Genomic DNA, 13245 nt, shown 5'->3' on the forward strand with positions numbered 1-13245 from the left:
GTCTGTTCATTTCAGATGCCCATTTTTGGATTGGGTCTTTAAATTTGGTAGGTCTGATCTTTTTAAGTTCTTTATAGATTCGAGATATTAGACCTTTGCCTGAGGAAGAGCAGGTGAAGATTTTTTCCCACATTGTGGGTTGTCTCTTCACACTGCTGGTGGTTTCTCTTGCTGTGCAGAAGCCTTTTAATAAGAAGAGATCCCACTTGTTGATTGTTCATGCTAGTTCACGGGCAGCTGAGGTTTTGTTCATAAAATCTTTTCCTACACCGATGTCTTCAAGGGTTCTACCTAACCTCTGTTCCAGCCGATTCAGTGTTTCTATTTTAATATTTAGATCTTTAATCCATTTTGATTTTAGTTTAATGCATGGTGAGAGATATAGGCCTAGTTTTAATCTTTGGCAAGTTGAAACCCAATTTTCCCAGCACCATTTATTAAAGAAGCTATCTTTCCTCCAGTGAGGGTGTTTGGCTCCTTTGTCGAAGATGAGATGGCTGAGTGTGTCTGGCGTTGTTTCTGCATCTTCTAATCTGTTCCACTGGTCCTCAGGTCTGTTTCCTTGCCAGTACCATGCTGTTTTTATCACAGTAGCTTTGTAGTATAGCTGCCGGTTGGGGATTGTGATACCCCCTGCCATGTCTCTGTTACCTAGAATTGCTTTTGCTATTCTAGGTCTCTTCTTGTTCCAAATGAATTTTTGGATTGTTTTCTCAAGGTCCATGAAGTATGCTGCTGGGATCTCAATTGGAATTGCATTAAATCTATATAGCAGTTTTGGAAGTAATTTAATTTTTAAAATGACATCTTAAAGCTATCTGGATCTTAAATAACATTAACATTGTTTTTATAAGTCTATTATTGGCTCCCTTCCCGTTGTTCAAATAGCTACTCAATAGTCTATATTCACCACTTACATGGCATAAGAGCCATCCAAGGCCAATTCCTTACTTTTCTAAGAGGATGATCTCTAAACTAAACTTCATAGAAATAATTAAGGTTTTCAAGCGTGAATCACTCAACTTCCTGCCCTCATATTTACCTAGGATTTACCTAGTTGGTCCTTGACTTATGATGATTCAATGTAGAATATTTGCTTTTACATTGGTATATGTATCGGCAGAAACTATACTTCAAATTTTGAATTTTTATTTTTTCCTAGGCTAGCAATATGCTATAAGATACTCTCTTGTGATGCTGGGCAGTGGCAGTGAACTGCAGCTCCCAGTTAGACACATGATCACAGGGGTAAATAACTGATACTGCAGTGTACTGTGTTGGCTAAGCTAGGATGTACAGTACTAAATGTGTTTTCAATCTAGGATATTTTCAACCTACAGTGAACTTGTCACGATTTGACCCTATCTTAAGTTGAGAAGAATCTATATATCCACATTACCATTTTCCTCCCAGATCCCAGAAGAAGTAGTATTTTTTTTTTTTTGTCCAAAGTGAATATTTATTTCTGTATATACTCTTGGGGCATTTTCCTCCATCCTTAGCTCCAGGTCATGTAGTCAATATCCTGGTGGAAATCTTGTATTTAGCTATCTCACCTCTAATTCAGAATCTTGAAAACAGAGTCAATTATTTTTCCATTCATCCTCCTACTGTGTTCCCACCCCACATGCCCTCAGCCTCCTCTATTTCTTATCTCTTAATAGTATTACCAGAAAGTTGGGTAATTTTATCATTTTTTTAAACTTTTCTTTCCTTTCTTATCCCTGTACCCATTCCAACTAAAGATCAAGTTATGATAGGATTCAGGTTCAGGTATTCACTCTCTCTTGCTGTGGGCCTCTATTCCTTTAGAGTTCTCCCTCTAACCTTACTGCTGCTCTTGTTCTTGTGGAGATGATTTCTACTCTGAAGTAGCCTTGTTGCTTTTCATTTCACTCCTCTCCAGTCACCCATCACACTGCTATGTTAGGGATTCTTTTAAAATAGGTCTGCTCTTGGAACCCTTCAGTCACACTTCTTTACAAGACAAAGCCTGAATTTTAAGGAATGACATTCTCAGTCCATCACTGCTATTTATACTCATTTTGTTAGTCACACTGAATTATTCCCCAGTTCCCCAGAGATAATTCTGCTTTATATTCCTGTACCTGTCCTCCTTCAGTCTAGAATATTTTCTCTAGTGCCATTTGCCCAGTGAATGTGTGCTTCTCTTCTACTACTGTAGTTTAAGCTTCACATTCCCTTTGAAGCCTTGGCAGATTTCCCCAGAAAGAGCTGATAAGATCTTTTGAAACCTCTCCTATGCCCTATTTACAACTCTATCATTTCTTCTGTTACTTATTTGTTTCACTCTACCAGGCCTTCTTTGAGGACACAGAATATGTCTTAATCAGCCTTGTATCTTTAATGCTTAACACAAAGGGTTGGAAAAGGAATTCAAAAAAACATTTGGTGAATAAGTTAACTAATTATAAAACTTTTTGTTTTTTCTGTTTTTTAATTGATTTACTGAGATAGTGTCTTGCTATGTAGTTTAGGCTGGCCTTAAACTCACTATGTGGCCCAGGCCTTCCTCGAACTCATGGCAATTCTGCTTGAGTCTCCCGAGTGCTAGGATTACAGGCGTGTGCCACCAGGCCCAGCTACTAATTATGAAACTCTTTAAGTCATTCTGGGCTTTAAAGAATATGGAGGATTGATATAATAACTTTTGGAGATAAATGGAAATATCTGGCTGTGATTCTATGAAGAATACACATGTATCTCCTAAATATAGTCATGGTTCAGAATGCTGGTCATAAACTATACAAAATAAGGAAATTAAATGAATAAACACCCTTTTCATAAGTCCCAGTAAAACATGAGACCTTTCCCAAACATCAGAGAACTTATAGCTTCATTGGAGTTGGAAATAATATTCTCTTTAAGCATTTGCATTTCTGCTGCTCATTTATCATCATGTTGACATAAGTTACTCTTATGTTAATATTGCTTATTTTATAACTGTTATGGACCTTTCATTGTCCCAGAAAAATAAACGAAAAAGGAATCAAAACTAACATCAGTGCTATAACTTCCTTATAGAGACATGGACCCTCTGAACCAAAGAATTTCTTGATCTGGGAGCTACCATAATTCAAAGAGTTTAAACTTAAGTCTTGGTTATAAATTTATACTGGTGAGGAGCGGCTTTCTAAAGAGAAACATTTTGCCAGATCTGACTTGAAAAAATAATTTTGCAGTAAACAAATACACTGAATTCTCATCCTAGGCACATAAAGAAGTCATGATATTTCCTGGTTGTCTGGAGTTGCCCCTTCCTTCATCTACACATGTCCTGATACAAAGCAAGTACTGTAATCTGAACTGCTCTTTCTATATCAACCATGTTTGTCTTCTTTCCAAAGTCTGTGAGGGGTTGCTGCCAACAGTCTACCTCTTTGGAGATCATTTGATAAATTATTTACACTAACTTCATATTGGGTAATGATTCTGAGAGAATTTATATATTTAAAAGGAGAGTATTAGATACGCAACACCTAACATTAAGAGCAATCTAATAAAGGGATATTTCTTATTGTCCCCTATATCATCTATTCTTTTCATTACTCACACTTAAAACATGCTGAACCTTCTGGCTAGAATGACCTGCCTCCACCACCACCTCCAGTCTGATAAACTGCTACTCACTCAGTTCAGTGTACCCCTTCTAAGAAGCCTTCTCTAAATTCCCCAGGCTGAGTTCATTGCTCTCTCTTGCCTTAAACCTTCTTGTCTCACCAGGCAGGTATATGTCTGTAATCCCAGCATGCTGGAAAACTGAGGCAAGAGGATTGAAGATTTGAGCCTAGCCTGGGCAACTTAGTGAGATCCCATCTCAAGGTAAAAAATTAAAAAGGCTAGGGAGATCCGGGGATTTAGCTCAGTGGCACTACACCTGCCTTGTAAACACAAGGTCCTGAATTCGATCTCCGGTACTGCAAAAAAAAAATGGCTAGGAATGTAGCTCTATGTGAAGGCCCTGAATCCAATCCCCAGTGCTAGGGGGAGTAAAAAGAAGATGAAGAAGGAGGAGAAAGAGGAGAGGAGGAGGAAGAAGAAAAAGAAAAGAAGAAAGAAAGCTACATCAAAAAACTCTTTCTCTCAAAACTTTAATCTTTTATGTACTTTTCAACTGACTTAGGGTGACTTCTACTCCCACCAATCCAATGTGCCCATTAGCCTTCATATGGCTGAACCAAGTAGACATTTCAGAGCTCATCTTCCTTGACCTGTCAACAATACTTTGTGCTACTGATCATCACCTTTTTATATTCTCTTCTGTCTCATCTTAAAACCCTCTTCCTCTGGTGTTCTTGACAAGACAGTCTGCTAGTCTTTCATCTCCCTTTCTTTTTCTCAGTCTCCTTTGTTGGCTTATCTTCCCCCTAATCTATAAATGTTGAGGGCCAGAGATTTAGCTCAGTGGTTTCACCACCTGCTGCACAAGCGCAAGGACCCAAGTTCGATCCCCGGTACCGAAAAACATAAATAAATCTGTAAATGTTGGAATTCCTTCTCATACCCTAATGTCTCAATAAGCAAACTCTTCCACAGCCATGGTGGTAATTACTCTACATATGTAGATGGCCCTCAGATTTACATCTCCAACTCAGACCTTTCCTCTGAGCTTTAGCCACCAATTTTCAACATGTCTTCATAGGAGTTTTGCAGATACTCTAAACTCAGCAAGTTCGAAATTCCCATTGTTTTCTACCTGAGAGAACAGCACTTCCATTCATGCATTAGCCAAACTAGAAAGTAGAAAGTTATTATTGACCCATCTACCTCTCTTTACCATCATATTCAATTAGTCATTCTTTTGTCTGTACCTTCTAAATATTTCTCTGTGATGACTTCTCCTCTCTATTGCCACCCAAGTTATCTCCTGACAACTACTACAACAGACTTATGACCCTGTATCCACTTGACACCTCCAATACAGTGTATTTCTATGCTCTTTGAAGATCTATTCATTCATTTATTCTTCAAAAATTATTTATCAAGCCCCTGCTATGTACAAGGGACTTCCTCCTTATTGGTGATGCAAATTTGACCAAGACCAGCATGTTCTTGATCTTCTAGAACTCTGTTTATAGAGTGTATGATTGGGGGATGAGGATTGGGATGGGGGTTGTGTAGAAAAAGCAAACTATTTTTCATCTGCTCTCATACCGTAATCAATATAGAAGGCTTCTTTGACTTCAAAAGGTATGGGAATTTCTCCTCACAAGCCAGAAAGTTAGATGTCCTATAATCCACTTCAGTTCTGATGCTATCAACTTGGAGATAGTGTCAGCCCATGGGTCGAACACTCAGTCTTCCAGGATGCATCACCCAATTCAGTTGCAACCCCAGGTTGTTTCACTTGTGCTTCTGACTGATGGTTATAAATTAGGGTTCCCACAATCTCGACCTCAAATTTAATTCATTGGCTCAAGTAGCTCACAGAACTCAGGGAAACACTTATTTATAAATGATACAGAGAAGTGCTGCATAGGGAAAGTTGTTTTATTGATGCTGGGGTTTTTTTGGGTTTTTTTTTTGGTACCGGGGATCGAACTTGGGTCCTTGCGCTTGCGAAGCAGGCGGCGGAACCACTGAGCTAAATCCCCGGCTGATGGGAAAGGTGTTTTAAAAGGAGCACAGTTTCCATGCTCTCTCTGGAGCAGAGACCTCCATGGCTTCAGTTATTTGGGAACTGTCCACACCTTGTTCTTTTGGTATTTAGTTTTATGGTACTGGAGATTGAACACATGATCTTCATACTGAACTACATCCTCAGCCCATTTTAAATTTTGAGACAAAGTTTTAATAAGTCACTGTCTTAGTCACTCTTCTCATTGCTGAGACACAACACCTGACACCTAAAACTTAAAGAAGGAGTTTATATTTTGGGTCATGTTTTTAGTCCATAGCTGGTGAGCTCCAAGGCAGGAAGGTATGGTAGAAGGGTTTGGCAGAGAAAAGCTGCTCACAAAGGTGGTCAGGAAACAGAGAGAGAAAGGGAAAATGAGGGAGGAGATACATCCTTCCAGGTCACAGCCCTGGTGACCTCCCTCTTCTAACCAGACCCCACTCCTAACAGCAAGTCAGCTATATTGCCCCCATCATTCAGTCATCATCCAAAAGCCCTGCCTATGAGTACATGAGTACATGGGGAAATTGCTGATCAAGACCATAATAGTCACTAAATTACCCTGACTGGGCTCAAAGTTGTAATTGTTCTACCTCAGCCTCCCAGAGTGCTTGGGATTACATGTTTGTGCTACCATGCCTGGCTCCTTTTGGGTTCTAATGGAGACTTCATTGCATACCCAGTGCTAATAGACTGGGAAAATCCATCAAGGCCTGTCCAGATTCTTTTTTGGTTTCTCTTTGCAGCATTCCTTCCTTCTGGGTATAGAATTGAACCCTTTCTGAAATGAGAGTTTTATTACCTACTATCAGACAAAGTAGGCCAGAGAAAAGGCTGGAAGATTAGAATTTTTATAACCCACCTTGGAGAGGGAATGAAAAGCCAGGAGCCATGGAAAAAAATCCAAAATATGTATCATAATATCACAGAAATAGAGAAAATTTCTTTGAGGAAATAATTATTCATCTGAGAGCTAAAGCATGAGTAGCAATTAACTAGGGCTGGTGGAAAGGAAAGAATTTTAGACAGAAGAAAACATGTGTAAGACTAGAGTCAGGAAGAAGTAAGGCATGAGAAACAAGGTATGAGGCTATACACAAGCAAGCTGTGAGAGGTCATAATTCTATTTAATTTTTTTTTTTTTTTTTTTTGGTGCTGGGGATGGAACTTGGCACCTTGCGCTTGCAAGGCAGGCGCCAGGACCACTGAGCTAAATCCCCGGCCCGAGGTCATAATTCTAAATGGGAGACACACAGCGGGTCCAGTAGTTCCCTCAAACGGCCTGCCAAAGTGGATGAGTATGTGAGTCCAGGTGTGAGCACTTTTCTGAGGAAAGAGTGCATAGATTTTATCAGGGTCTTACATTTTATGACATTCTCCCACCCCCTGAAAATGTGAAAAAAACCACTGCTGGGATGCCACCGGAAATTAAGCCAAAAAGTAACAAGACCAGATTGTAAAGTCCACAGGGCAGGGACTTTTATATCTTTTTTTCTGCTGATAAATCCCAAGTACCTACAATAGCACCATGCACATAGGTGGAACTCAATTAATAATTGCTGAAGGAGTGAATGTCTATTTTGGTATTTCACTGTATTGTAATCATGTGCTTGATTCCCCTTCTTTACAAGGCTTAATCCTGGAAAACTATGTCTTATTCATCTTTATATTACCAAAGATATGGTTCTAGTGCCCAGCATACAGCACCTGGCTAAAAATCAGCTTCAGTTATGCATTCATTTATTCAGCTAATACTTAAAGAGCTAGGAACTGAGAATACAAAGATGATTAAAATATTTTTACTAGGGGCTGGGGGGTGTAGCTCAGCAGTAGAGCTCTTTCTTAGTATGTGCAAGGCCCTAGGTTTGATCTCCAGCACTGCAAAAAGAAAAAAAAAAGTAATAAAATAGTCACTAACCTCAAGGAATTTACCCTAAAGATAAAAGACTAGTAAGTAGGCCTGATAACAGTGTTTAGTAATAAGTACTACGAAAAAGGTAAGAATAGAACATAACCTTAGGAATGTCAGGGAAAGCCAGCAGGCAAACCAACTGTGGGGTGTCCTTGGGCCAGATAAAGAAGAGAAGAGAGCATGGAAATGAGCATCACAGGAAGAGTCCAAAGGAGAGAGAATAAGGCCCTTTTGAAAATCTCCAAGTAGTTAGGTAATGTGGGGGTGAGATGAAGCTGCAGAGATGGGCCAGGGCCATAAAGCATCTGGACTTTATCCTGAAGACAATGAGGAGACATTAATGGGTGCATGATGAGGCAGAAGAGTGATGTGGTCAGATCTGCATGTAAAACTACTTGTGCTCCAGATTGGAGAATGAATTAGAAAAACAATAATAGTAATTGCAAGAGATGATGTTGGCCTGCACTAAAGTAGAGGTAGGGGGAAAAGAGAATAATGGACAGATTTGAGAAATATTAAGGAAGTTGGATCAATAAGATTTAGCAACTAATTGTGTGTTAGGATGAGAATGATGGAGTGGTCATAGATTACTCTCAGGGTTTTTTGTTTGTTTGTATTTTTGGGGTTTTTAAAATGTTTTTTGGGGACCGGGGATTGAACTCAGGACCTTGCGTTTGTGAGGCAGGCAAGATGCCACTGAGTTGTTTTATCATTTTTTTTTTTTTTTTGAGACAGGGTCTTGCTAGGTAGTTCATGCTGACCCTGAACCCACTATATAGTCCAGGCTGACCTTGCACTCACGGCAATCCTCCTGCCTCAGCTTCCCAAGAGCTGGGATTACAGGCTTGTGCCACCATGTCCAGCTACTACTCTCAGGTTTTTAACTTGGACACATTGGGTGAGTGAGAACAAAAATTAGGAGCAGGCTTAGAGAGGCAGATGATGAATTCCAATTAAGACATATTGGAGTTCTTTGGAACTCCCATGTGGAGTCTTTTAGTAGGTAGCTGGGTACACACATGGATGTGGAATTCAGATCTAGATTGAATACATAAATATGGGAGTCTTTGCTTAGTAATTGATTCCTAGGATTGGATGAGATCACTCAGAAAGTATAAAGAAAAAGGATGAAAAGATAGCCAGAAACATAACTCTGGGAGAATATGCAAGTAAAATCATTTTTTAAGGGAATGAATAAAGGAGTAAACAACTAATAGGCATATTTATAAGGGACACTTTCTAGTGCTATTTAAATACTGCTACTGAGGGGCAGGGATGTAGCTCAGTGGTGCCACGCCTGCGTGACAAATGCAAGGTCCTGAGTTTGATCCCTGGTACCTAAATAAATAAATACTGCTACTGAATCAACCAACTATCCTGTCTGTGCTTAATGATAATCCTGTTCTTGAGCTTTTCAAAGGAGAATATGTTATAAAACCAAAAATGGAAAATAGAGAAGATTTGCACAGCACAGCAGAAAGTATATCTTCAGGACTTTTTCAGACACATCTGTGTCCAGAAGCTGTATTGGTAACTGAATCATAGCAGCTTCTTATTAGTCTGCATGCAAGAAGCTCTTTAAAAGCTATGTTTGAAATATAATATGAAATGCTCTAGGAATCATTTGATGCTCATCTAATGTTCACATCACCTAGATGATTTGTGTAGTCTGCCCGATTGATGGCTCTTTGCTTGGGAGGTTGGCTTTGGAATCAAATATGCAAACTCAGGGCCTGGGATTTAGCTCAATGGTTCCGCCACCTGCCTCACAAGTGCAAGGTCCCGAGTTTGATCCCTGGTACCAAAAAAAAAAAAAAAAGCAAACTCAGCCAGTTAATGTACACCTGAAAAATATATCTTGAATGTTCCTGTGTTGGATAAATGTGTCTCCTAATAACATACTTGCTTTTGAACCCCCTAATTGTCTATAAACCATTGAAAATTCCCAGGCCTCGCTGGTTGTATACATTATTGAAGATATTTTGACTCACGGCAATAAAATTGTAGTTCTCCAACTTGTAATAAAATCCTAGTTTATTTGAACAATAGAAGAAAACTAGAATAAAACTATTAAACCATCAAGCCAACTTGTCATTTGAGAATTTGTATACCATCTTCTCTTGTTTCACATGTTCCCAGACTTGATAGAGGGAGGATAGTTTGGTTTGAATGGAAAGCATGTCCAAGCAACATTTCTAGACAAGCTTAATTTTCCAAGTATTTTTTCTTATAACCAAACCATAACAAACTCATCTCCTAGATTAAAAAAAAAAGTTGTTTATGTGTTTTGGGTTTGTATGTTGCTATTTCCTTTACTTTAGAGCAGACCATTTCAAACTTTTGTATGTATAACAAACCAGGTATTTGATAAGCAGCTCTATTTATTTTCTCAGAGTTTTGCTACTTTATATATTCAGTGTCTTAGTTTAGGCTAGAGGGAATTTGTGGTTTCTGTGATCAGGAATTCAACTGCTTTTTAAAACTAGATAAAATAGTGTTTAAAGTACCCATTTTTAGAACAAATCATGTTACATGGTACTTAAATACTTTACTGACATTCCTACTATTTTACAGTAATACTATATCAATAATTATAATAGCGCTATAAAAGAAATAAGGGATACTATTGGCGCCTCTGCTGGATATTCTAACAAGTCTTGCCTTAAAATATGTTGTATTCCATTTTCCTCCTCAGGAAAGAACGGAGGACATGGAAAAACCTTTTCTTTCATTCAGTGGCTGGGAAAAAATAAATGTCCTTTATGTGTTTCTTGGACTTCTGGACATCTAGGGGTTGCCTGATAGGTTATAATGCATCCAGTTGTTATTTAGTTAAGCAAAAATAAGTTCTAAAATCTTTTCCAAAGCTGAGCCCAATGGAAATGATGATGTTTAGTGATAACTCACTAATCAACTTCACTTTAATCAATAACATACCTCTCTTCAGTAGAAGGGTTATGGGTCTTCTTAATTCATTCATGTGAACATACAGGAAAGACAAGGCTATATGTCTCTGATAACTAAAATTGGGACTTAAACTATGTTTGCCTCTAAACAATCAGGGATTTATATCTCTTCTGACCCTTAACTGCCATTTGTTGGCCTCACACCTTGACAACCCTTCCCTTAAGAGTTGTATGTGCTGAATTCACTGGAGAGAGCCAAGAAACAGTCCCAGAACTGGCTGCCTTCAGGGGACCTCAGCTCCTGAAACTTGGAACACCAGAATCTGATTCTGGTAGCAGGGCCTTGGTATAGGGCCAAACCAACCCACAGAAAAGCAGGTTTGGATCCGTTATGAGCTTGAGGGATTAATGCTTGGTCTACCTGTCTTATATATGTCTTGTGCAGATGTCAAAGTCTCTGCTAAATTGTGCCTTTCTCTGGTAATTCTCACAGATGCAAAGAATGAATTTTGTGTATAGTCAGCAAAGTTCTGAAAGTTCCAGGAAGAAGAAGAAGGTCAGCGAACCAGTGAAAAACTTCATCTCTAACAGCAAATGAAAGTTAGATGCTTTGTCTATTTTAAAGTAATTTAATTTTGCAAAAACATGTATGAAGTATCTAAGCAGGAAAGTAAGGTCTTATAACCAAAACCTTTTTCTAATTTGTTTCTAAGATTTTTACTCAATCTACTGAGTGTTAAACTACTGACTATGGCTTAGGTTCACTTTGCCACAAGGAATAAAGGTGGCCATTGCTGCTTTGGGATAGCATTACTTCAAGGCTGAGTTAGAGATGAGACATGCTTTATGTTTATAAAAGAACCACAGCACCTATAAGCTGTTGTTCTCAAGGTATTTAGATTACTATAAAATATTTTAACTTGTTGTAACTTGTGTCCTAGAACCTCTCTATAGCTTTATTAAAATTCCTACAGAGTTGCATAGGAAATGTGTGGAGGTGCTTAGTTGGCTATGATTTATGTGTTCACTTCAGTCACAAGGTAGTTTAGCTAAGTGGGACCAGCATGTGCTCTACAATGTATCAGCTAATGTAGGCCCAACACATTCTTTCCTTGTAGAATTCCTCAGCTTGAGCCCCAGGCCCTGTCCTGTTGGGCAACCCTAAAGATGAGACATGGTTTAATTCAGGAACCTATTTCCCTTTTAAGTTGTACATTGAAGGGGCTGGGGATTTAGCTCAGTGGTTTCGCCACCTGCTGCGCAAGCCCAAGGACCTGAGTTCAATCCCTGGTACCAAAAAAACAAAAAATAAATAAAACAAAATTAAAAAAAAAAGTTGTATGTTGAATATTTTCCAGTAAATACTTCAGTATTATCAGTTTGGAACCTGTAGATGGTGTTATTCATCTCCTCATCCTGGAATTTTTTTTGATAGACTTAATGATTGGTATGAGTGAATAATGACTTAAGTATTTTTTAATATAATATAGAATTAAAAACTTTAAATGAATAGGATCAGTAAGTTAAATGTAAGTGTATATGCTTTATGGTTAAATAAAACAAAAGCACAAGTTGATTGTTTTTCTTTCTCATCTTTTTTTACACTGGGTAGTTTCTTCACTTAGATCAGTGTTTCTTCAAATGTAAAATGTAGTGAGGCCATCAGTACCTGGAATGGTCATTAAGGTGTGGATTACTGGGCCTGCCTCATTTTTACCAAGTTAAACTCTCAGAGGTAGGTCCTGTGGAAAACTCAGGATTCTAATCCACACAAAAAATTAAGAACTTGTGACCTCTGGCCCAGACTATGGAGAATCTTGATCAAATGTGCATCTTAGCCAGGAGAAGGCTGTGTGTTATAGTATCAGAGAAGAAAGTCCAAGGAAGCCCAACTGTCTAAGATCACCCCTTGCTGGACTCCAGGGCAGCCTACCAGCTGGCACCTTGAACTGGACTAAAGCACCAACTCCTGCCAGGAGGAGCATTTTCCCTGCCCAGCACATTAAATGGATTCATGTAAGCCTGCTCTGCCACTAAAAGGAAAAGGAGTGGGAAGGTATTGAGTTTATTATATCCTTGATAGAACTGTAGCCTGAGTCACCATAATTTCTTTTAAAAGAATCACACAAAGAGATTAGCTGTCTAGTAAAGGGATTAGATTTATTTTGTGTCTCTCCAGAGGGCAGATCTAAGACCAAATTGGTGAAAGCTACAGGAGGTCAATTTGGCTCAGTATAAGGAGATCTTTAACTCCATAGGTTGTTGGAATTTTGAAATAGGCTACCTTATGAGGTCGTGAGCTTGCCTGTACTACAAACATTTGATCACAAAGGTGCTTTATAAAGACTCTACGAGTCTTTGATTCACAAAGCAAATTAGTTTACAGAATAATTAGTCAATCTGGGTTTCAGAAGGAGCCATTTTGGATTCTTTTGTTGTTGTTTTTTGGTTTTACTGAGACAAAGTCTTGCTGTGTAGCCTAAAATGACCTTGAATTCAGGATCCTCCTGCCTCAGCCCCTGAAGGCTGTGACTACAGGCATGTGCAAACAGGCCTGGTCCATTTTATGACTAAATGGTGAATTTAGCTCTCAATCCATATTTACTGTTGTCATAAATTTAGCTAAGGTTGACAGATAGTTAAGATAAAGTTTAGAATCAAAATCTGTCTAGAAAATTTCTGTAGTGGTTTTTTTTTTTTAATACTTTCTGCCCTAGTGAAATAGTTTTATCATTGCCAGAGGATGAAGTGTGTATTTCTGATGCAGATGTGTACGAGACAACTGAGAG

At 38.6% G+C, this 13245-nt stretch overlaps 1 protein-coding gene across 3 annotated transcripts in view; it reads left to right on the forward strand.

Annotated features, from left to right (window-relative positions):
* Hormad2 (HORMA domain containing 2) overlaps nt 1-12967 on the forward strand; it is a 96600-nt gene extending 83633 nt beyond the window's left edge. For 2 of the 3 annotated variants that reach the window (XM_004844064.4, XM_087198147.1), the window contains exon 11: nt 10950-12966. In XM_004844064.4, coding sequence (XP_004844121.1) covers nt 10950-11054 — 105 coding nt within the window. In that variant the 3' untranslated portion in view covers nt 11055-12966. Of the gene's footprint in view, nt 1-10949 lie in introns of all 3 variants that reach the window. The other variant, XM_021257191.2, reaches the window with a different exon arrangement.
* The last annotated feature ends 278 nt before the right edge of the window (nt 12968-13245 follow it).

Source organism: Heterocephalus glaber, unplaced genomic scaffold (genome assembly GCF_053883595.1).
Source record: "Heterocephalus glaber isolate CG9 unplaced genomic scaffold, H.glaber_assembly_v1.0 deba00001687, whole genome shotgun sequence".
Lineage (NCBI taxonomy): Eukaryota > Metazoa > Chordata > Mammalia > Rodentia > Bathyergidae > Heterocephalus > Heterocephalus glaber.